Source organism: Rattus norvegicus, chromosome 8, assembly GCF_036323735.1.
Source record: "Rattus norvegicus strain BN/NHsdMcwi chromosome 8, GRCr8, whole genome shotgun sequence".
Classification (NCBI taxonomy): Eukaryota; Metazoa; Chordata; class Mammalia; order Rodentia; family Muridae; genus Rattus; species Rattus norvegicus.
The window spans coordinates 116,696,773-116,722,551 of record NC_086026.1 but is presented as its reverse complement, the minus strand read 5'-3'; the positions used below and the strand labels follow the sequence as shown (position 1 = coordinate 116,722,551).

The following is a 25,779-nucleotide window of genomic DNA, read 5'->3' as shown; positions in this document are numbered from 1 at the left end:
AGGAACAGATAAACCATTTGAACAACCCCATAACTCCTAAGGAAATAGAAGCAGTCATTAAAGGTCTCCCAAACCAAAAAGAGCCCAGGTCCAGATGGGTTCAGTGCAGAATTCTATCAGACCTTCATAGAAGACCTCATACCAATACTATCCAAACTATTCCACAAAATTGAAACAGATGGAGCACTACTGAATTCCTTCTATGAAGCCACAATTACTCTTATACCTAATCCACACAAAGACCCCACAAAGAGAACTTCAGACCAATTTCCCTTATGAATATGGACGCAAAAATACTCAATAAAATTCTGGCAAACCGAATCCAAGAGCACATCAAAACAATCATCCACCATGATCAAGTAGGCTTCATCCCAGGCATGCAGGGATGGTTTAATATACGGAAAACCATCAACGTGATCCATTATATAAACAAACTGAAAGAACAAAACCACATGATCATTTCATTAGATGCTAAGAAAGCATTTGACAAAATTCAACACCCCTTCATGATAAAAGTCCTGGAAAGAATAGGAATTCAAGGCCCATACCTAAACATAGTAAAAGCCATATACAGCAAACCAGTTGCTAACATTAAACTAAATGGAGAGAAACTTGAAGCAATCCCACTAAAATCAGGGACTAGACAAGGCTGCCCACTTTCTCCCTACTTATTCAATATAGTTCTTGAAGTTCTAGCCAGAGCAATCAGACAAGAAAAGGAGATCAAGGGGATACAGATTAGAAAAGAAGAAATCAAAATATCACTATTTGCAGATGATATGATAGTATATTTAAGTGATCCCAAAAGTTCCACCAGAGAACTACTAAAGCTGATAAACAACTTCAGCAAAGTGGCTGGGTATAAAATTAACTCAAATAAATCAGTAGTTTTCCTCTACACAAAAGAGAAACAAGCCGAGAAAGAAATTAGGGAAATGACACCCTTCATAATAGTCCCAAATAATATAAAATACCTCAGTGTGACTTTAATCAAGCAAATAAAATATCTGTATGATAAGAACTTCAAGCCTCTGAAGAAAGAAATTGAAGAAGACCTCAGAAGATGGAAAGATCTTCTATGCTCATGGATTGGCAGGATTAATATAGTAAAAATGGCCATTTTACCAAAAGCGATCTACAGATTCAATGCAATCCCCATCAAAATATCAATCCAATTCTTCAGAGAGTTAGACAGAACAATTTGCAAATTCATCTGGAATAACAAAAAGCCCAGGATAGCTAAAAGTATCCTCAACAATAAAAGGACTTCTGGGGGAATCACTATTCCTGAACTCAAGCAATATTACAGAGCAATAGTGATAAAAACTGAATGGCATTGGTACAGAGACAGACAGATAGACCAGTGGAATAGAATTGAAGACCAAGAAATGAACCCACACACCTATGGTCACTTGATTTTTGCCAAAGGAGCCAAAACCATCCAATGGAAAAAAGATAGCATTTTCAGCAAATGGTGCTGGTTCAACTGGAGGTCAGTATGTAGAAGAATGCAGATCGATCCATGCTTATCACCCTGTACAAAGCTTAAGTCCAAGTGGATCAAGGACCTCCACATTAAACCAGATACACTCAAACTAATAGAAGACAAAGTGGGGAAGCATCTGGAACACATGGGCACTGGAGAAAATTTCCTGAACAAAACACCAGTGGCTTATGCTCTAAGATCAAGAATCGACAAATGGGATCTCATAAAACTGCAAAGCTTCTGTAAGGCAAAGGACACTGTGGTTAGGAGAAAACGGCAACCAACAGATTGGGAAAAGAACTTTACCAATCGTACAACAGATAGAGAGCTTATATCCAAAATATACAAAGAACTCAAGAAGTTAGACCGCAGGGAGACAAATAACCCTATTAAAAATGGGGTTCAGAGCTAAACAAAGAATTCACAGCTGAGGAATGCCGAATGGCTGAGAAACACCTAAAGAAATGTTCAACATCTTTAGTCATAAGGGAAATGCAAATCAAAACAACCCTGAGATTTCACCTCACACCAGTGAGAATGGCTAAGATCAAAAACTCAGGTGACAGCAGATGCTGGCGAGGATGCGGAGAAAGAGGAACACTCCTCCATTGTTGGTGGGATTGCAGACTGGTACAACCATTCTGGAAATCAGTCTGGAGGTTCCTCAGAAACTTGGACATTGAACTACCTGAGGACCCAGCTATACCTCTCTTGGGCATATACCCAAAAGATGCCCCAACATATAAAAAAGACACGTGCTCCACTATGTTCATCGCAGCCTTATTTATAATAGCCAGAAGGTGGAAGGAACCCAGATGCCCTTCAACAGAGGAATGGATACAGAAAATGTGGTACATCTACACAATGGAATATTACTCAGCTATCAAAAACAATGACTTTATGAAATTCATAGGCAAATGGATGGAACTAGAAAATATCATCCTGAGTGAGCTAACCCAATCACAGAAAGACATACATGGTATGCACTCATTGATAAGTGGCTATTAGCCCAAATGCTTGAATTACCCTAGATGCACAGAACACATGAAACTCAAGAAGGATGACCAAAATGCAAATGCTTCACTCCTTCTTTAAAAGGGGAACAAGAATACCCTTGGCAGGGAATAGGGAGGCAACGTTTAGAACAGAGGCAGAAGGAACACCCATTCAGAGCCTGCCCCACATGTGGCCCATACATATACAGCCACCAAACTAGATAAGATGGATGAAGCAACGAAATGGAGGCCGACAGGAACAGGATGTAGATCTCTCCTGAGAGACACAGCCAGAATATAGCAAATACGTAGGTGAATGCCAGCAGCAAACCACTGAGAGCGCGACCCCCGTTGAAGGACTCAGAGAAAGGACTGGAAGAGCTTGAAGGGGCTCTCGACCCCGTATGAACAACAATGCCAACCAACCAGAGCTTCCAGGGACTAAGCCACTACCCAAAGAATATATACCTGGACTGACCCTGGCCTCCAACCTCATAGGTAGCAATGAATATCCTAGTAAGAGCACCAGTGGAAGGGGAAGCCCTTGGTCCTGCCAAGACTGAACCCCCAGGGAACGTGATTGTTTGGGGGAGGGTGGTAATGATTGGAGGATGGGGAAGGGAAGCCCATATAGAAGGGGAGGGGGAGGGGTTCCCGGGATGTTGGCCTGGAAACTGGGAAGGGGAATAACAATCGAAATGTAAATAAGAAATACTCAAGTTAATAAAGATGAAAAAAAAAAAGGATGTGGAACAAAGCTGAGTCATTACCACTTTTTATTCATGTGTTCAAATGTTTTGCCTTTCACATAAATTATCTCATATTTACACCAAGATTAAGAATTTTTTAGGGCTGGAGAGAGGGCTCAGAGTTTAAGAGCACTGGCTGCTCTTCCAGAGGTCCTGAGTTCAATTCTCACCAACCACATGATGGCTCACAACCATCTATAAAGTGATCTGGTGCCTGTTTCTGGTCTGTGGACATACATAACATCTGCAGGCAGAACACTGTATACATAATAATAAATAAATCTTAAAACAGAGCATTTTCAGCAGTCAGAGAAGATGCACCTAATTCTCAAAAGACTGGAGGCCGCAGGGGGTTTAGAGGTCTGGTGGGGTGGGTGGGGTGGGGACATTCTCCTGGAGATGGGGGGGAAGGAGGTATGGGATGTGGAACAGTTGGAGGGTGGACCAGGTAAATAAACAATAAAAATAGAACATTTTATATACAGTTTTTATTTGTATTTGTCTTATTTACTTGCTTGTTTAATATAACAGAATTAAAGTGAAAAAGTAAACCCTATTTTTTCAAGTTGATTTGAAGTCATTTAATTTATACAAAGTGTTTGGTGTGACTAATGAAGATGTTATGCATAGTTAAGAGGACAGATGTAAATCTCACAACCCTCTGCTCATTCTTACATCAAGTAATCACTGAGCACTTATTAATGGTATTCACAGTTGCAAACCATTGTGCTTTCTTCTTCTCCAGTAATTGTCTTGTGTTCTCAGTTTCTCCCTTTTTTGTAATTGATGACCTTTATGATAATTTTATGTATTTATTGTCTTTGAAAGTCAATCCAGGTCTTCTAAAACCTGTGGCTTGTTTCTTGCTCTTCAGCCTAACATTATTTTGTTTGTTTTTTGTTTTTCAAGATAGGGTTTTGCTGTGTAGCCTTGGCTGTCCTGGAACTCACTCTATAGAACAGGCTGGCCTCAAACCCAGAGAGTAACATGGCTATTTTTGTTTAAAACAACTTCCCATAATATTTTCTTTTCTTTGTGAACCAACTGCTTAAGCAGAATGTGCTGTAATTAACTCTGTCGTGGCTAACCTATCATTTAGGAGATCTCTAGGTATGTCTTCGAAGGCATTGTACAGAGAAGTAATTTAGCTGAGGATGGAAAATTCACCAAAGCACCTTTTCACAGTCTACAAAGTTAAAGAGGAGGCAGATAGCTGAGTGCTGCATGCATCTTTCTTGCCTTACTTTAGAGAAAGTGTGTGATCAGCTGCCCTGTGCCTGCTACAGTGGACCTGTCTCTTAAAGCCATGAGCTAAAATAAATCCTCCCTTAATCTTCCCTTTGTCAGGATACTTTTAAATTTTAAAATCCCTAGTATAAAAGAGACATTAATATTTATATGTCAGAAATTGAGTTTGATGTCAGACCTTAATTTTTAATGACATTTGATTACATATGACATTTAAATTATTTATTATTGCATATGTCTCTGTGTGTGCTCATATATATTGCGGTATTTGTGTATGGGAACATGTGCCACATGTGTGTAAAGAGGTTAGAGGACAGCTTTGTGGAGTCAGTTTTCTCCATCCACTTTTTTTAAAATTAGATATATTTCTTTACTTACATTTCAAATGTTATTCCCCTTCCCGGTTTCCTGTCCATAAGCCCCACTTATGCATTATGGTGCTGGGCAGGGGTCATCTCAGGCATGGTTTGCTCCCCCAAGCCTGTGTGGTACTGGTTGTCTTAGGCCAGCTCCCTGTCCAGGTCCTACAGTGCAGGTCTGGTAGTTATCTTGTGCTTGGTTTTCCTCTGGTGTGCTCAAGTGGTCCTGTGGGAGGGTCATCTGTCTCAGGCTCACCCCTGCCCTGGGCCCTCAGTCCCAGGAGGGGGGTTCTTTTAGTCTCGGGCTTGCTCCTAGTCCTAGGAGTCTTCAGGGTCTGAGCAGCATGGTATTGGTGATTGTTTCAGGTTAGCTCCCTATCTGAGTCCCTCTTGGACTGGTGGTTATCTCAGGCTTGCTTTTTTCAGGGAGTGTGAAGCTACTAATCATTCAAATGTTCATAGGTCAGAATACTGAGCTTAGACATAATTTCTTTCCTCTCTGCCACCTACTGACACACATGGAACACAGCAGCCACAGCTGCAAGCTTCTAGGGACAGCTGAATGGATTTTTTAAAAAAATTGTTTTACTTATTTACATTCCAAAGGTTGCCTCCTTTCCCAGTCCCTTCTCCAAGCATTCTTCACTGGGTCACTCCCTCCCCTTTAAATTTACTTTGTAGCAGCTCTTTGCTTGGCTCTTTTCAGCATAAAATGTTTTATGTATTTCTTGTGTCAGTGAAGGAATTGTAAATGTAAGACGTTTTTGTAAATCTAGTTTAGAGAACACTGTTTGCCTTTTCAAGAAAAATTCCCCCCTCAATAATAAATAGTGTAGACTAAGAACATTTCTTTTTCCTTTTAACCTAGTCTGAGTTTGGGACACCAAATCAAAAGAGACATTTCAGTTTATTTTAGTCTCTCAAATTTCCCAATTTACTCTTTGTATCTTGGTTTTGGCTGGAGTTTCTTTTTAAGCCTTGTTCAAAAAGACAACCAACAGATGGGTAGCTTTAGATAGTATTTTGTGTGAAGATGAGTTATAAGTAAAAGTTAGTTGAAACATTAGAATTATGAGTGATTTTAGTGGTGATAAGGGGTCTATGGGGCTGAAGGTGGCTTAGTCAATAAAGTACTTGCTGTGCATGCAGGAAGACCTGTGTTGGGGTCTCCAGCCCCTACACATATACTCATCCCATCTGGTTTCAGGTCTAGTGGTGTCATTTTGTTATAATAATAAATCTCATTGACAGTGTATTTATCAGCATCTTATTGGTAAGAATAGAACTATAGCTGCTAATTCATGAATAGATTTGAACCCATTTTTTATTTTATGTCTTAATTTTTTCAAAAAGGGACTTTACATAGATCATTGAAAGTGTGTGTTTTTGGTCTCTTAGAATTTACACTATTTATATTAAGCAATTCTGACTTAACCTATTTCATAATTCTAGTCTTTCCTTGAGAAATTTATAGCAGTAAAAGGCAGACGGAACCTTAGTGTTTCTTATTCCTGTCAACTGCTCTACTTCCATCTTTTGAGTCACTGTGCGGGTGACTGTGTAAAGATATTGTACATGTATTAGTTTAAACCAACAGACTTCTCAAATGGATTCTGTCACCTCATATCTTACAGATTCACTTTTTTAGCCACTATATATTTACATGTCTAATGCAGTTCAGCACGCTTTAGCTACTGGTCTCAGCTAGAAAAGAAAACCCAGTCCAAATTTTCATAAGAAGAATAAGGAATTGTGAAAAAGATAAAAGAACGTTTAGTGATTCAATATGGTGAAAGAGAAGTAAAGTTATGACTTGTATTTTTTTTTCCTAAAAGCAGGGGATAAAAGCCTTACACTACCACCTCCATCACCACCACAACAGTAAAAACAGGAATGAACAAACTTTTGCCCATTGATAACTCTGAACATTAGTGGCCTCAATTCCCCAGTAAAAAGACACAAATTAATAGAATGGATTTGAAACCTAGGAATAATCTTTCTGTTATATCCAAGAAATGTACCTTAGCATAGATAGCAACTCAGAGTAATAGGATGGAAAAAATTCCAAGCAAATAGACCCAAGAAGTTAGCTGGTATAGCCATTTTAATATCTGACAAAATAGACTTCAGATCAAAACTACTCAAAGGAGATAGAGAAGGGCACTATATGTTCATCAAAGGAAAAATCTACTGAGAGGACATTGCAGTTCTAACATCTGTGTACCAAATACAAGGGCACCCATGTTTATAAAAGAAGCACTACACAATTAAATCACACATTGACCCACACAGTGTTAGTGGGTTATAACTTTAATGTTTTCAAAGTCTCTTAATAATGATTCTTAAACACTTTAACCTCCCTTGTAGCCCACAACTCACCAGAAGTAGTGAAAAAGAAAAGATTTTTTTTTTGTGGGAGGCAGTGGACCTGCTTAAAAAGGTTCTCTGAAACAACTCCAATCTGTATTGTCTGGAAATCAGCAGTTCAGTTCATAGGTTAGCAGATAGTGGCAGCTCAGTTCACTCACAAACACCTCATGGATACACCAGCAGTCCAGTTTGGAAAGGTGGGATAGCAAACACAAATCAGCATCAGTGGCACTACCTAGCAGAGACAGAAAGGACTCAGCCTCAGTATTAGTCAGCAGGAGAGAACAGGGCCTATAGGAATGCCAGAAGTTCTTAGCTATGCCTGTCTCAGCCAAGAGAAGATCAGTGAAGACTTGAGACCAATAAGCATTGCACAGCTAGCTCTATGTGCAAGCCAGGCTTAATCTCTGATACTTCGTCAAGTCCTATTTATACCCTCAAAGTGTCCTTCACGTGTCTTGCCTCAGCACGTGCATCTCTCTCAGCTGATATCACACTGCTAACCATCAGCCTGAGTCCACAGAAGAGGCAAGAAACTGCAGTATACCACCATAAGTATTTTGGTTTGTTTCTTTCTATGGAGTCCCAACAAATGGAATTCAACTATGCAATGTAAGGCAGACCAATATATGTGTGTCTGTAGCAAAGAATCTCTCATCACGTGTCCTTTCACGTGCTTGCTTTAGCAGAACATCCTTTCTTCTGGGTCTGCTTCAGGAAAACACTCCTTTACATGTTTGCCCCAGCAAAACACCATCAAACACAAGTGACTTTCCAAAGAATCCTTAGATTCTATTTCAGTGGTTGTCTTAAATACTCCATTCTTACCAATAGACATGATATTCAGACAAAACTTAAATAAAAAAATGCTAGAGCTATCTGATATTATAAGCCAAATGAACCTAACAGTTATTTATGGAACATTTCACCCGAACTCAAAAGAATATGCCTTCTTTTCAGCAGCTCATGGAACTTTTCCTAAAATTGACCATATATTTGGACACCAGGCATATATTTGGGTCTGTTTATAGATATCATCTTTTGTTCTGTAGACTGGTTGCCTATTTTTTCCCCAATATCCCACAGCTTTGATGTATTTTCATGGGTCCTTCCTTCCTCCCTTCCTTCCTCCCTCCCTCCCTCCCTCCCTCCCTCCCTCCCTCCCTCCCTCCCTCCCTTCTTTCTTTCTTTCTTTCTTTCTTTCTTTCTTTCTTTTTCTTTCTTTCTCAAGGTTTTTAGAGACCCTAATTCTGCCATGTGTTGTCTCTTAATATATTCATGTTAAGATAAACGAAGAGATTGAGACTCAGTTTGTGAAACTAGTTATTGAAATTTATTGTCATAGCTGCTATTACTAAAAGAAACAGATTTTCTATTTTGTAGTGTGTGTTTTTCAAGTGAGAAAATTAGAACTTTCCCCCTTTCATAGCATTGTTGTGAGATTTGAAGATTAGAACATGGAAAATTCCCTAAATCCCAATATGTAAAAATAATAACAAAAGTTTTCAGTTAATATTAGCTGTTATGTGTACTCTCCATTTTTATTTTCCTTTTGTAAGTGCTTTTCTTAGTTTATACTCTAACATGATAGAGCCAAATTGAGAAAGTAATAGATTAGAATTAAGAAAGGTTGCCAATAAGCTTTCCCTTGCCTGAAAATTAAACTTCTGTGTGTAATTGAAACTTTTAGTATATGTGCTGCCGAAGCGAGCACAATAATTGTAACTTTTATTAGTATTGCTGTATATGAATGTTGGAAAGAAAAAGGTTGCTCTCTCTCTCTCTCTCTCTCTCTCTCTCTCTCTCTCTCTAATAGAAGGGATAGGAATGTTAGCAACTAAGCAGAAACAACAACAACAAACAGACAAACAAGGGCTTAGTACAGTATGCTGCATTGAGAGTGAGTGAGTCAGGAAACAGTCTGGGCTGTACTTCCTATCTGCCATATAAAACAAGACTGAATAAAAATAAAAAACTTCTTCCTTCAGGAGTAAACTGCTAGCACAGTTATAGATCCTAATGAAACCAAAATATATTATAGAAATTTTTACATTCACCTGCTTTTAAAAAATGACAATTTTTTTTCATTTTGTCTCTTACAGAACAACTGTAATGTTTTTTTAATATCTTTTTAGGTTGGTACAGAGGAGTTTCAACAAAGAAGCCTAATGTAAAGGTAATGGAAAATTCATCGTTGTGGTCCTTAATGTATAGGATGTTGCTGTAAAATTATAGAAAAATCAGTCTTTTTTCCTGCTTTAGGTCCAACACCGCAGTGCCCCAAGGTGTCTGGTAGACATCTTCATCTCAGTCAGCAAAGCCTCTGACCCTGCTCTGCTCCATCCCATAACACACTGCCGATGGCTTCTCTCTGAGCCTGGCAGCAATCTCTCTACTCATCCAGTTTCCAAGGCAGACTGCCACCATGCCAGACATACTTGTGTCTCTAGCCAGCACATACTCTCCTGAACTTAAATTGCCACATAAAAGAACACACAACACAATAACCTCTGATCCAATTGATAAGATATAATTTGCTCATCTAGACATACAAAGCCCTGTACACATCCATCCCTTAAGAACAACAATCTGTAAATGTGCGGAGAGGAATCTTAACATCTGCCTCCATGTTCTCTCCCCTGCTTCTCTTCCTCCTCCCATTCCAGTCTCCTCCTCTTCCCTCAAACTTTTCTCCCGCCCATCCTTTTCTTCTTGTCCAGTGACAGGCCTTGTTCTATTTTGTACCTGCCTTCACCTGTATGACATCATCCTACAACAGGATTTCCATCATGTATTATTAACAGGCAGTAGCAACTGTTTCTAGTTTATCTTTAATCCTTTATCGTAGCTCAGCCACCTTTATGACAGAGTTGTCGAAGTCTATTAATGCTCAGGTAATGTTAAAATGATTTTTCAGAAATCACAAAAAATGTAAATGTGATTATAGCTATATGCTTGTTTTGAAGAAGCCTATTCATACTTACAAGTAATTTTTCTTCAAGATTTGACAAAAACTAAATTGACTTATTTATAATTTTAGTGTTGTGGAACCACATGTCTAGTTAGATGAATTTTTTTTTGCTAAGATGCAAAGTGGAAAAAAGCCACTGAGCGATCTCTCCATTCCCTTTACTAATCCATTTTTGACATTTTTTTAGCTTGGTTTTATTTTCTGGTGCTTGGGACCTAAATGACAGGGTATTGTACATACTGGACAAGTGCTACCCCTGAGCTATACCCCTATTCCTGCTTACTCTTTCATAATTAATATTGTTCACATTTCTGATCTTTTGGTAGCATAATATTAAAAGTTTTTTCTTATATTAAAAATATAAACATGTTAATATTTCATTAAAATTTATTGAGAGTTTTAGTCATTAGCTTGCCAGTGAAATTCATTTTTACTACTTTTTAAGGTAATTACTAGAAAAAAACCAGTACCTTCAAATCTTAATTCAGCACTGTTAAGCCTTTTCATTGTTAGCATGATGTTTTGGGCTGTGCACTTATTAGATGTAAGAAACCATCTTGTGCGATATAAGATGTTTAGTATCACATATGGCCTCTTTCCACGAGAAACCTTATCACCCCCACCCCATGTGTCTAGCCCCCTGCCATGTTTAAAGGTTGAAAAAGGATGCAAGGTATTAGTAATGCTATGACGCAAAACTTGCCTTTAATAGAGAACTACCTCAAAGGTAATTTTCTCCACGTATTTCTAAACTTGAAACACTACAGGTTTTACATTTCCTCAAGAATGCTTATATGAGAATAATTTCTACATTTATTTTAAGAATCTTCATTAAATTGTGCCAAAGTTAGAAGTTGGATGAATGTGAATATCAATGGAAAGCAATAATTAGTGATATTACATGTTTTTATTTGTGCTCATTATATGTGAACTTTGCAACCCCTTTGCCTTGCTTCCAGTATTAGTACTTGGTGATTACTGTGCAGACTGAATAATACCTTTCAAATGTTCAATACATCTCCCCACGTGCATTTATATAGAATCCAGAGGACCACCGACCTTGGGTTTGTTTGTTTCTTTTTAATAATTTTATTTTTATTGGATATTTTATGTATTACATTTCAAATGTTATCCCCTTTCCTCCCTCTTCCTTCCCCCTCACCCCTCCCCCGGCTTCTATGAAGATGCTCCCATTCCCACCCACTCCAACCTCCATGCCCTGCATTACCCTACATTGGGGAAACAAGCATTTTCCTCCCATTGATGATGGACAATGCCACCCTCTGCCATATAATGTGGCTGGAGTCATGGGTCCCTCCATTTATACTCATTGGTTGGTGGTTTAGTCCCTGGAAGCTCTGGTGGGGTCTGATTGGTTGATATTGTTGTTCTTTTTTTTTTTTCCTGGAGCTGAGGACCGAACCCAGGGCCTTGTGCTTGCTAAGCAAGCGCTCTACCACTGAGCTAAATCCCCAACCCCAATATTGTTCTTCTTATGGTATTGAAAATCCCTTCAGCTCCTTCAGTCTTTTGTCTAACTCCTCCATTGGGGTCCCTTTGTTCAGTCCAATTGTTAGCTGCAAGCATCCTCATCTGTACCAATAGGGCTCTGGCAGAGTCTCTCAGGAAACACCCATATCAGGCTCCTGTCAGCAAGCACTTCTTGGCATCAGTAATAGAGACTGGTTTTGGTGGCAGCATATGGGATGGATCCCCAGGTTGGGCAGTGTGTCTGGAGGTCCTTTTCTTTAGTCCCTGCTCCACTCTTTGTCCCTGTATTTCCTCCCATGAGTATTTTGTTCTTCCTTCTAAGAAGGACTGAAGCATCTACATTTTGGTCTTCCTTCTTCTTGGGCTTCAAATGATCTGTGAATTTTTTTTTTTTTTTTTTTTTAGGCATTTCAAGTTTTTGGGCTAATATCCACCTATCAGTGAGTGCATACCATTTGTGTTCTTTTGTGACTGGGTTATCTCACTCAGGATGATATTTTCTAGTTCCACCCATTTGCCTAAAAACTTCATGTAGTCGTTCTTTTTAATAGCTGAGTTGTGGTAAAAATAAAATACGGATTGGTGGCTACTGGTACCTGTGCATTTACACTGTGTGGATCTGCGGGAGGTGTGTACTCTGGCAGTTTCTCTGCCAGTTGTTTTCACACACTGTCCCCTTGGCGGATTGTTACCATGCCTGACACATACATCATGTTCAGCAGGCTATTGTAGTGTGGCACCATGCCATGCTAGCCCCACGCATGCTATAGCCTAGCAAGGCTTCCAGAACTGAGACAGGTTGTCTCTCTGCTGGCTGGGAACTTTGCTAACATCCCCTGTAACCCGATAAAATCAAAGCTCTAGAAACTTTAGTTTAACAACTAGATTTATATGTTAAATTATCAATCTATAATAAATCCACAGAATAAATTCACTGCCAATTAATATAGAAACCGCCCACGTACACAAGATAAAAACTGACCTAGACCACCTGGATAGGAATCCTCGTCCTCCTCTGTCTCCATCTTCCTTCTTCCTCTCCTCCTCTTCCTCCTCTTCCTCTCTCTTTCCTAGACTTTTCTTCAGCCACCCTTCCTACTCATTCAGTGATAGGCTTCACCTTATCCTGTACCTGCCTTGCTGCATAATGAGATCATGCTACATAGTACTCCATTGTGCAAATGTAGCACATTTTCTGTATCCATTTCTCTGTTGAAGAACATCTGGGTTCTTTCCAGTTCCAGGCTATTATAAATAAGACTGCTATGAACATAGTAAAACATGTATCCTTGTTATATGTTGGAGCATCTTTTGGGTGTATGCCCAGAAGTGGTATAGTTGAGTCCTCAGATAGTAGTACTATGTCCAATTTTCTGAGGAAATGCCAGACTGATTTCCAGAGTGGTTGTACTGGCTTGCAGTCCCAGCAACAATGGAGGAGTGTTCCTCTTTTTTCACATCCTTGCCAGGATCTACTGTCTCCTGAGGTTTTGATCTTAGCCATTCTGACTGGTGCGAGGTGGTATCTCAGGGTTGTTTTGATAGGCATTTCCCTGATGACTGAGGATGTTGAATATTTCTTTAAGTGCTTTGCAGCTATTTGGTATTCCTCAGTTGAGAATTCTTTATTTAGCTTTTTAACCCCATTTTTAAAATAAGATTATTTGATTCTCTCGAGTCTGTCTTATTGACAGTATTCTTTGTCTTACAGAAGCTTTGCAATTTTTTGAGGTTCCATTTGTCAATTCTTGATCTTAGAGCATAAGCCATTGGTGTTCTGTTCGGGAAATTTTTTCTTATGCCTATGTGTTTGAGGCTCTTCGCCACTTTTTCTTCTATTTGGTTGAGTCAATCTGGTTTTATGTAGAGGTCTTTGATCTACTTTGGCTTGAGCTTTTTACAAGGAGATAAGAATGGGTCAGTTTGCATTCTACAGGCTGACCTCCAGTTCAACCAGCATCATTTGTTGAAAATACTATCTTTTTTCCATTGGATAGTTTTAGCTCCTTTGTCAAAGATCAAGTGACCATAGGTATGTGGGTTCATTTCTGGGTCTTCAATTCTATTCCATTGATTTACCTCCTGTCTCTGTACCAATACCATGCCTTTTTTTAAAAATCACTATTTCTTCGTAATACAGCTTGAGGTAAGGGATGGTGATTCCCCTAGAAGTTCTTTTATTGTTGAGAATATCCTGAATTTTTTCTATACTGGGTTTTTTGCTTCTCCAAATGATCCCACAAATTGCTCTTTCTAATTCTATGAAGAATTGAGTTGGAATTTTGATGGGGATTACATTGAATCTGTAGATTGCTTTTGGCAAGATGACCATTTTTATAATATTAATTCTGCCAATCCATGAGCATGGGAGATCTTTCCATCTTCTGAGATGATCTTCGATTTCTTTCTTCAGAGACTTGAAGTTCTTGTCATAAAGATCTTTCACTTGCTTAGTTAGAGTCACACCAAGGTATTTTATGTTATTTGTGGCTGTTATGAAGGGTGTTGTTTCCCTACTTTCTTTCTCAGCCTGTTTATCCTTTGAGTAGAGGAAGGCTACTGATTTGTTTGAGTTAATTTTTTAATCCAGCCACTTTGCTGAAGTTGTTTATCAGCTGCGGTAGTTCTCTGGTAGAACTTTTGGGGTCACTTAAGTTTACTGTTATATCATCTGCAAATAGTGATATTTGACTTTTCCCTTTCCAATTTGTATCTCTTTGACCTCTTTTGTTGTCTAATTGCTCTGGCTAGGACTTCCAGTACTATGTTGAATAGGTAGGGAGAGAGTGGGCAGCTTTGTCTAGTCCTTGATTTTTTTTTCTTTTTTTCTCTTTTTTCTTTTTTTCGGAGCTGGGGACCGAACCCAGGGCCTTGCGCTTGCTAGGCAAGCGCTCTACCACTGAGCTAAATCCCCAACCCCTAGTCCTTGATTTCAGTGGGATTGTTTCAAGTTTCTTTCAGTTTAGTTTAATGTTGGCTACTGGTTTGCTGTATATTGCTTTTTACTATGTTTAGATACGGACCTTGAATTCCTGATCTTTCTAAGCCTTTTATCATGAAGGGGTGTTGAATTTTGTCGCATGCGTTCTGAGCATCTAATGAGATGATCATGTGTTTTTTTTCTTTGAATTTGTTTATATAGTGGATTGCATTGATGGATTTCCATATATTGAACCATACTTGTATTCTTGGGATGAAGCTTACTTGATCATGGGGAATGATCATTTTGATGTGTTCTTAGATTTGGTTTTTGAGAGTTTTATTGGGTATTTTTGCATTGATGTTCATGAAGGAAATTGGTCTGGTTTTCTTCTTTGTTGGATCTGTGAGTGGTTTTGGTATTGTGGCTTCATAGAACAAATTGGGTAGTGTTTCTTCTGTTTCTGTTTCTTGGAATAGTTTGAAGAGTATTGGTATTAGTTCCTCTTTCATTGTCTGATAGAATTCTGCACTAAACCCATCTAATCTTGGGCTTTTTTTGGTTGGGAGACTTGTAATGACAGCTTCTTATTTCTTTAGGGTATATGGGACTGTTTAGATGGTTTATCTGATCCTGATTTAGCTTTGGTACCTGGTATCTGTCTAGAAAATTGTCCATTTCATCTCGATTTTTCAGTTTTGTTGAGTATAGGCTTTTATGGTAGGATCTGACAAGTTTTTGAATTTCCTCAGTTTCTGTTACGTCTCCGTTTTCATTTCTGATTTTGTTGATTTGGATACTGTCTCCTGCCCTCTGGTTAGTCTGGCTAAGAATTTATCTATCTTGTTGATTTTTCTCAAAGAACCTGCTCCTGGTTTTGTTGATTCTTTCTCTTTTGTTTTTTTTGTTTTTTTTTTTTTTTGTTTTTTTTTTTTTTGGAGCTGGGGACCGAACCCAGGGCCTTGCGCTTGCTAGACAAGTGCTCTACCACTGAGCCAAATCCCCAACCCCTTTGTTGATTCTTTCTATAGTCCTTTTTGTTTCTACTTGGTTGATTTCAGCTCTGAGTTTGATTATTTCTTGCCGTCTAGTCCTCTTGGGTGAATTTGCTTCTTTTTTTTCTAGAGCTTTCCGGTGTGCTGTCAAGCTGTTAGTATATGCTCTCTCCAGTTTCTTTTGGGAGAACTCAGAGCTTTCCTCTTAGCACTGCCTTCATTGTATCCCATAAGTTTGGGTATGTTGTTCCTTCATTTTCATCAAATTCGAAAAGGTCTGTAATTTCTTTTTTATTTCTTCCTTGACCACGTTGTCATTGAGTAGAGCATTGTTAAGCTTCCATATATATGTTGGAAGTTTTTGTTGTTATTGAAAACCAGCTTTATTACATGGTGATATGATAGAATGCATGGGATCCAATCTCCTTGTATCTATTGAAGCTTGTTTTGTGACCAATTGTATGGTCAGTTTTTGAGAAGGTACCATGAGGTGCTGCGAAGAAGGCATATTCTTTTGTTTTAGAATGAAATGTTCTATAGATGTTTGTTAAATCCATTTGGTTCATAATTTCTGTTAGTTTCACTGTGTCTCCATTTAGTTTCAGTTTCCATGAACTGTACATTGATGAGAGTGGGATGTTGAAATCTCCTACCTTTCTTGGGTGTGGTATAATATGTGCTTTGAATTTTAGTAAGGTTTGTTTTTATGAATGTGGGTGCCCTTGCATTTGGAGCATAGATATTCAGAATTGAGAGTTCATCTTGGTAGATTTTTCCTTTGATGAGTATAAAGTGTCCTTCCTTATCTTTTTTGATAACTTTTGGTTGAAAGTTGATTTTATTTGATATTAGAATGGCTACTCCAGTTTTTTTTCTTGGGACCATTTGCTTGGAAAAAAATTTTTTAACCTTTTATCTGAGATAGTGTCTGTCTTTGTCACTGAGGTGCAATCCTTGTATGCATCAAAATGCTGGGTCCTATTTAAGTATCCAGTCTGTTAGTCTATGTCTTTTTATTGGGGAATTGAGTCCATTGATGTTGAGAGATATTAGGGACCAGTGATTGTTGTTTCCTGTTATTTTTGTTGTTAGAGGAAGAATTACGTTTGTATAGCTATTTTCTTTTGGGTTTGTTGAAATTAGATTATTTTCTTGCTTTTTCCAGGATGTAGTTTTCCTCCTTGTGTTGGAGTTTTCCATCTATTATCTTTTGTAGGACTTGGTTTGTTGGAAGATATTGTGTAAATTTGCTTCTTTTTCCATGGAATATCTTGGTTTCTTCATCTATGTTAATTGAGAATTTTGCTGGACATAGTAGCCTGGGCTGGCATTTGTGTTCTCTTAGGGTCTGTATGACATCTACCAGGATCTTTTGGCTTTCATAGTCTCTGGTGAGAAGTCTGGTTTAATTTTGATAGGTCTACTTTTATATGTTACTTGACCATTTTTCCCTTGCTGCTTTTAATATTCTTAATTTGTTTTGTGTATTTGGTGTTTTGTCTTTTATGTGATGGGAGGATTTTCTTTTTTGGTCCAATCTATTTGGAGTTCTGTAGGCTTCTTGTATGTTTATGGGCATCTCTTTCTTTAGGTTAGGGAAGTTTTCTTCTATAATTTTGTTGAAGATATTTACTGGCCCTTTAAGTTGGGACTCTTCACTCTCTCCTATACCTATTATCCTTAGGTTTGATCTTCTCATTGTGTCCTGGATTTCCTGGATGTTTTGAGTTAGGAGCTTTTTGTGTTTTGCATTTTCTTTGACTGTTGTCTCAATGTTTTCTATGGTATCTTCTGCTTCTTGAGATTCTCTTTTCTATCTTGTATTCTGTTGGCAGTGCTTGTGTCTATGACTCCTGATCTCTTTTCTAGGTTTTCTATCTCTAGGGTTGTCTTCCTTTGTGATTTCAGTATTGTTTCTATTTCCATTTTTAGATCCTGGATTTTTTTTTCAATTCCTTCACTCGTTTGGTTGTGTTTACCTGTAATTCATTAAAGGATTTTTGTGTTTCCTCTTTAAGGGTTTCTACTTGTTTACCTGTGTTGTCCTGTATTTCTTTAAGGGAGTTGTTTTTTTGTTTTTTGTTTTTTGTTTTTTGTTTTTTGGTTTTTTTTTTTTTTTTTGGTTCTTTTTTTTCGGAGCTGGGGACCGAACCCAGGGCCTTGTGGTTCCTAGGTAAGTGCTCTACCACTGAGCTAAATCCCCAGCCCCTAAGGGAGTTTTTTGTTTTTTTTTGTTTTTTTTTTTTTTGGTTCTTTTTTTTCGGAGCTGGGGACCGAACCCAGGGCCTTGCACTTCCTAGGTAAGCGCTCTACCACTGAGCTAAATCCCCAGCCCCTAAGGGAGTTTTTTTATGTCCTTCTTAAAGTCCTCCAAAACATCATCATGAGATGTGATTTTAAATCCAAATGTTACTTTTCCATTGTGTTTGGATAGCCAGTATTTGCTGTGGTGGGAGAACTTGGTTCTGATGATGCCAAGTAGTCTTGGTTTCTGTTGCTTAGGTTCTGATGTTAGTTGTTCTTGCTGTCTCTGACTGGAGCTTGTCTCTCCTGCGGGCCTGTGAGCCTGTGATCTTTGGAGTGAGGGAGCTTCTTGGAGACTCTCTCAGAGCAGGTTTTAGGTCTGAGAGCTGTGGGACAGCCCCAGCTCTGGGCACAAAAGGAGATGGGTTTGTTTCTTAGGTGTTGTCCACCCCTATTTTATTTTATTATTTTAATTTATTTTATTATTTATTTTTTGAGACAGTGTCTCTCACTGGCTTGGAGTTCTCCACATAGGTGAACTGCCCGGCAAGAGAACCCGAAGAATTCACTTGGCTCAGCCTCTTCTGCTCTGAGTGTTCATGTGTGCCACTGTACCCAGATGTTCTTATGTGTGTGTGTGTTTATTGTCAAACTTAAGTCCTTGTCTTTGCAAGGCAAGCACCTTATTTCTGGTGAGCTTTCTTCTAGCCATAAATGTAATTATTTTGATTATTTGCTGATTGATAATAAAGTACTTCAGAATATCATAGATATTAGATGAGTAACCATTTTATCTGTCAAACTGTGATTTGAGTGGGTGAACTCCCAATTATTTTGATTCCATTAGGCTATCTGTAGCTGTAGTTGTCTGGGGTTCCACCTGACCACCTTGGCAGATGGCCACCCTTTTCAGTATTTCTTCTTCAGTAAGATATTGAAACCGTATATTGTGCATTAATTTGCAACTGTAGTCATAAGACATTTAATTCAATGATTACTTTCTTCATTTTGATATCAAAATACTACTAGTAGAATTTTTAAAAAAGGTGCCATAGATCTTAAATATTAAGATAAATAGTATATGGTATAAGTTACAGATTTCCATTTTTTTCTAACAGTTACTAATTAATATTTCATTTTAGGTTTTAATAATTTGGTCACATATTCTAAAAGTAATGTGCAAATAGAAACTTCCTGAATTAACTGTTCTCATTTGGACCATTATGATTATTGGGTTTCTCTACATGGTCTTTGGGTGACTTCTTCTAGCTTCTTAACTGATTCCTCCAGAAAGGTGACTAATTTTTATTTTAGAATTACAAAAATTTGCTCATAGCCATACACATGTTTCTAAATTCTTTTCATTATGAGATAGTTATTTGGATTTTGTGAGAGTTATTTTGTGTTTAGTTTCTGAAATAGTTTGATAGCTAATTAAACAGGAATGTTATACTAAGCAGTGTTAGAAGTTTTTTTGTGTCCAATCAGATTTTATTATTTTTATGCAACTATAGAACTTCTGTAATTGTGTATTTTGGTAATATCAACTTTCTAGAATTTTAGGTGGCTATAGGATTTACTAGCAACAGATATTCACATCTTAAGTTTGTATTGGTATTCCCTTTCAAAGCACATTAAAAATAGTTCAGATTAGTTTTTCAATAAAGTTCACACACAGTCTGAATAAAATATTGAAGTTTGCTTATACATTCAGTGGTTAAAACAGTATTATAAACTTTCAAGAAGTAATTTCTTGTCATCTCATAGTGATATATGTAAGAGTTATGCTTTCATTATTTTGGGGGCTAAAGTTATTTGATAAATGTAGATTTGAGTTTATTTCATTTAAAAAGGAATTATCTGAAAATTTCTCTGAATTATGTAAAGAATTCTTCATTCCTCTCAAGACTTCTAACTTTTTTGCAGTACTTGGGTTCGAATTCAGGGCCTCAGGCAGGCGAGGCAAGAACCCAGTCCCAGCCCAAGATGCTTAACTAGTGATGACTACAATCAGAGTATTAATAAGCTAGCATCTCTCCTTTAGTGGTCACATGTGAGCATCCTCGTGTGGAGGACAAAAACAACTTTGCTTCAATTTACTGGAAAATTTAGTAGAGAATTTCAAATGTTCCTGAAGTACCTATGCCATATATGACTTACAACACTAATGTGTTAACCACCAAATCCTCTCTGTTTAGATGTAGTTTGTGCATCTTTCATTTCCTTGACTTTAGTCTGTTAAAGTTGAGATGAATAGTACCCACCTATTTAATGTAAGGAGGAGACCTAAATCAACCACACCTGACCATATGCTCTCATGTAAACACTGGGAATGAAGGATTTTGAGTTAAATTGTATTAATAATTGCCTTAAAATAAAAAAAATATTTATTTTTATGTTTTGTTTTTTGCATGTGCATGTCTGTGTATTAGCATATCTGGCACCTGAGAAGGTTAGAAGAGGGCATTAAATCCCTTGAAGCTGGAGTTACAGTTATGAGCTGCCATGTATGTGCTTGGAAGTGACCCTGGTCTTTTTGGAATAGCAGCCAGTCCTCTTAACTACCGAGCTCTCTTTCCAGCCCTAATACTTACTTTTCATCAAGAAATGAATAAACAAATAATAAAAAAATAAAATTTCAGAGCAGAATTGTATATTGAATATAACTATAACTCCCAAATTTATCTCTTTCCAGTTTAAATTTGTACTTATATTGCTTATTTTGATCATTCTATGTTATCAGTAACTAAAGATAAAATAGCTAAAGTGTTTTGTCTTTTAATTGTTTTTGCTTTTGACTTTTTATGAGACAGGGTCTCATGTTGCCCTGGCTGTCCTGGAACTTGCTTTGTAGATCAGGCTGGCCTGGAACTAAGAGATTGCCTAATTCTGCCTCCTGAGTGCTAAGACAGAAGGCATGTGCCACCACACCACTAAACCTAGCTAAAAAATTAAATTTTAAACCTAATTAGACCATTTTCCCCATCTTCCCTCCAACTCCTCTCCATGTCCTTCCTGTTTCCTCAAATTCATGGTTTCTTTTTCTTTAATTATTATTATACTACATAAATATATTCATATATATATGTAGAATTGTTTTTTGAGTAAATATTTTTTATACTCATTCCTGTCCATATTTTTTTCACTTTGAATTTTCTGGCATTCTCAAAAAAATCCTTTTTGTGTTTATACATTTGAATTATTTAATGTTGAATAAAGTTTGAGTGAAAACTAAAGGCATTGAACATTTTTTCTTTCTTTCTCTCTCTTTCTTTCTTTCTTTCTTTCTTTCTTTCTTTCTTTCTTTCTTTCTTTCTTTCTTTCTTTCTTCTTTTTTTTGGAGCTGGGGACTGAACCCAGGGCCTTGTGCTTGTTAGGCAAGCATTCTACCACAGAGCTAAATCCAACCCCGGCATTGAGCATTTAATAGGCTTTTCTTCAAGCACACATTTGCTTAGATACAGTAAAAGACTGATTGAAGTGACACTATTCTGGCTGTTTCTTTAGTCATATAGAAATTGTAAGTAGTGTTTGGGGAGATGGCTTCCCATCTAAAGTGCTTATTGTGCAAGCCTGATAACCAGAATTCAGATCCCTGAACCCATGTAAAAGCCTGTGTGCAGTAGTAGTGCCCATGTCTGTAATCCTAGTATATTCCTATTGGGAGAGGGGAGGTGGAAAGAAGCATACATAGTTCTAAAAGATCAACATACACACTGGCGAACAAGAAAGTACTTGTCTTAAACAAAGTGGAAGCTGAAGACCCGATGGGGTACCTGAGGTGTCATCTGATATCTACGTGTGCTCTGTGGCACATGCATATCTACACACACACACACACACACACACACACACACACACACACACACGCACATACACACACACACACACAGAGAGAGAGAGAGAGAGAGAGAGAGAGAGAGAGAGAGAGAGAGAGAGAGAGAGGTGGGATGGGGGGAGAGGAAGAGGGTTCGTGCACCAGCCAGTTGGAAATTTATCGTTCTGTGTTTTGATTGCAAGTGACCATTGATGGGTAGCTATTATAAGCCTCCGTCTTTAAAAAAGTATGTATGTAAGTACGTGTGTATGTATTTGCGTGCTTGCGCGCTCCTGTGTGTGTGTGCACGTACACACAATGGCACACATGTAGAGGTTAGAGGACAATTTGTGGAAGTTAGTACTCTCTTTCTACCACTTGGGTGAAGAGAACTCAGGTTGTCAGACCTGCTGTCAAGTGCCTTTACCCACTGAGCCATCTCTTCTGTCTTCAGCTTTTAGCAGTAGATAGTCAATGGCAGCAATTGTAGTTCCCAAAGCCTTGGGTGATAAACCATGGCTCCTAGTATCTCTTGGACATTGAGTGTCGCTCAGTGTGTACAGTAACTAGTATGTATGTATTGGGCATTGGTGTCAAGATCCTAGAGTTTGACAGTTCTCTGAAACTCCTCCAATAATCATTGCCCATAATCCGATGGCTTTGTCTCTCCGTAGCCATATCTATACTCCTACTATTCTTTGTCCTCTCAGATACCTGTTTTCCACCATTTCTGCCATTGACCTTTCTCTGGAACTCTTCAGCTCTTTAGCCACTTTCTTTCCAGTATTCTGTCTTTGTTAGCACTGCTGTGGCTGTTGCTGTTGTTGCCACTGCCATTGCTACAACTCCATTTTTCTTTTTTGCTTTTATAAGCTCAGCCTTTTTTATTTTGCAGTTCCCATTAGGAAGAAGCCTTTCATTAGGCACAATTTTGCAGCACCACAGGGGCCAGTACAAGAGGGTGTCTTCCAGGTAGTCTATTTATGTAGTCAGTAGAAGGTAACCATTCATGCAGATGAAGGATTGTTTACATTAATCACCAAGAGAAGTGCTCACTCTCTGGTATGTTATGCTGAAAATGACTGTAAAAATCTTTTGGAGTGCTGCTTTCTAAGCAAGGTATCTGGAGTGGTTACTTTTCAGCCATGCTGTGGTTGTGATGGTCCTTTGCATCTGTTGGAGTGTCCTCAGAGTGATTGTGTCTAAAGCATCTAGGCTTCTAAGAGGACAGTGTGGCCAATTGACAGTAAAGGATTTCTTGGCTGACAGTTGCTTTCTTAAGGTTCTATGTATAAAGAAGGGGCCTGTTAATCAATGGTATCAAAATATTAAGTAAAAATGTATAGCTTTTAAAGAACAAACCCAAATATTAAACAATAAGAGCAAAATAAATAAGGAAAAGAAAAAAAACTACTATTATTACAGTTTTGGTTTCTATAGAGCATATGCTTAAGAGGGAAAACCAAAGGGCTCTCTAAGAGTTGAGATTTATTTCCATTATGTGATATCAGCTACACATTAATTATCAACAGATGCCTAGAACTACATGAGTTAGGAAAGGAGCTTTTGTATGGTAGATCTTACAAGGCATATTCAAGAAACAACAAATAATGCAAGCCAACTAACAACTTAACAGCATTGTTAAGATAATGATGGTTGGTATGATAGGAGAAGAAAGGCAGGCTTGTATTTAGAGTATTACATGCCAAAGGGCACAGATAATGAGGTGGACTTTTGGCTTTCTTGCTGGTCAGCTGAGTTCCACATGTGCCGTTGTCTTACAGTATTCTACCATTCTGTACTACAGTGAAATGCAGAAGATAGTAAAGAAGTTTATTTTGGCATATATTTTTAGAGCTTCAAGTTCACGATCAGGCATTGAGCCTTTGGTTGGCTGTATCAAATGGCATTGACCAGGGGGCATGTGGTTGAGCACTCTGTATACAATATGAACCAGAATTTCCATGGATGCTTGCCCTTAATGACCTCTCAGGAGTTTTGTTTTTTAAAGAACTCATTACTTCCCAGTAGTGCCACTCAGAACCTTCAATACATGAACTTTAGGGGATGTAAACAGTATAAGACCTCAAATTCAGTGTGTAACCAGGCTGAACTCAGATGGTTAGAAGCCCTGCATAAGTACAGTTAAACATTATTGGAATTAGTATTTTATTGTTGAGATTTCTTTAAACCTTTATTGTAAATACCCTTTCAGTGCTTTCTGTGAATCATTTTGTTGAGGTCGTTTTTCTCTGAGTAGAAATTGTATGTAGATAGAGTTCTGCTGGCCTCTGGCAGCCTTTATATCCCTGGGCATTTGACAGGGTAAGTGGCAGCAGCAGACAAGTAGGAGCACCAGTGGCTGTTTCCCTCTACTTTCATAGCCCTTGTTTAAGGTACTAGATACTAGGACTGTTAACTATATGCTGGTAAAGTATCACAACTCGTGTTCAAGCGTAACTTACAAGGCCTGAACTCTCTTATAGAGTTCTAGGAAGTTAGAATTCCTTATATAGCAATAATCCCTTGCTAATGTTACAGTTAATAAACCTAGGCATTGAGACTCAAGTTTTGCTGCATATCTCTTGGGTCCTCCTCTTATGTGGCTATGGAAGCTGTCTGCATTTCCACTGCTGCTTTGTCACCATCTCTGCGGATGTTGTTTTCTTTGTGTTATCTCGGCTCTCTCTATTAAAATTAGGCAAGAAAAACTCTTGATCCCTAATGTTGTATGTGTGTGTGCCATCACTCTTCCCTCAGAAGACATGGGTTATTAAATGAAAATTTATATGCCAGATGTGTGATACTGCCTCACAAGTTATTAGTCAGGGAGGCTCCGAAGTTTGATTTGCATTTCCCCATGGGGGAATCTATTAAGCAAGCTTTAAAATAGTAACAACAGCCAAACCACACCTGAGATGCTGAGATCCCAGAATTGGTCTTGAGGCTGTGTGCCACAGTAGTTGGATTAGTGCCAAAGTAACACTCTCTCTGGGGGAAGGGGGTGACAACTGGTTGTCACTCAGGCCATAAGGTGCGGTGCCTCAGTAATCCCAATCTGGCACTAGGACACTGGTAAATTCCTAGAAAGCAAATCTCTGTTACTCAATGAAAGCTTAGAGATACTGGTTCTGCTGCCATGGAAGGAAGCAGCAGTAACAGCACCAGCAGCAACACCAAGGCAAATCAACCCAGTAGCAAAAGTGAGAGGGGAGAGAATAAACTTTCTCTAAAATATACTTTTTTTATCTAGGATCCTACCAGAAGGTGCTACCCACAATTGGGGTGAGTCTTCCTACAATGATCAGGGTGGTTCTTCAGGTGACACTGCCTATTCAGCTGATTCTAATTTGTGGCAAATTGATATTAAAGCTAGCCATAATAATATCTACAAATATTAAACATGTTTCATATTTTTGTTGACCATTAGTTCTTCTTTTTTTGAGAAAAGGGATTTTTACTTTATACATATTTATGAGTGCTTGCTTGTATTTATGTGCACCATGTGCATGACTGGTGCCCAGGCAGGCCAGAATAAAGTATCAGATCTCCTTGATCTGAAAATTACAGTTATGAGCTGTCACATGACTGAGGAACTGAATCCAAGTTTTCTAAAAGAGCAGCCAGTGCTCTAGACTGTTGAGCGATCTCTAGGCCCTTGCTTTTCTTCTTTTGAGAGCTGTTTACTAAATTCATTTACCTATTTATTGGTTAAATTGATTGGCTTGTGGGTTTTCTTTTTGGTTCTTGAAGTATTCTAGATATTAATCTCATGAGATGAATATCTGGCAAAGATTTTTCTCCATTATGTAGGCTCTTTCTTCACTGGTAACTATTTCCATTTCTGTTTTTACTTTATTTTATTAGGTTTTTGTTTTTCTTCCTTTCTTCCTTCTTTCCTTCTTTGTTTTTCTTTTCTTTTTTCATTCATTCATTCATTCATTCATTCATTCATTCATTCATTCATTCATTCATTTAAAAAAGTTTCTATACAATCTTGGCTGCTCTGGAGCTTCATATATAGACCAAGCTGTCCTCAAACTCACCAAGGTCCACCTGCCTCTGCCTCCAGAGTGCTGGAATAATTAAAGGTAAGCGCCCCCACACCTGGCCATTTTCATTAGTTTTTTTTTT

The 25,779-nt window shown here is 38.1% G+C and overlaps 1 protein-coding gene and 1 non-coding gene across 15 annotated transcripts in view; one reads left to right on the top strand and one right to left on the bottom strand.

Moving 5' to 3' along the window:
* The window catches only part of Dock3 (dedicator of cyto-kinesis 3), a 351,061-nt gene that overhangs the window by 59,667 nt on the left and 265,615 nt on the right, over positions 1-25,779 (top strand). For 11 of the 14 annotated variants that reach the window (XM_006243867.5, XM_006243865.5, XM_039081583.2 and 8 more), the window contains one exon: positions 9,343-9,383. The exons of 1 other annotated variant lie outside the window; for it this stretch is intronic. In XM_006243867.5, the coding sequence (XP_006243929.1) occupies positions 9,343-9,383 (41 nt within the window). Of the gene's footprint in view, positions 1-9,342; positions 9,384-12,074; positions 12,110-24,898; positions 24,931-25,779 lie in introns of those variants that run through there. 2 more of the 14 variants (XM_039081586.2, XM_039081585.2) reach the window with 2 other exon arrangements.
* LOC120094488 (small nucleolar RNA SNORA17) lies at positions 5,266-5,396 on the bottom strand. The gene has a single exon (XR_005488794.1). It is a non-coding gene; the product is annotated as a small nucleolar RNA SNORA17 (small nucleolar RNA).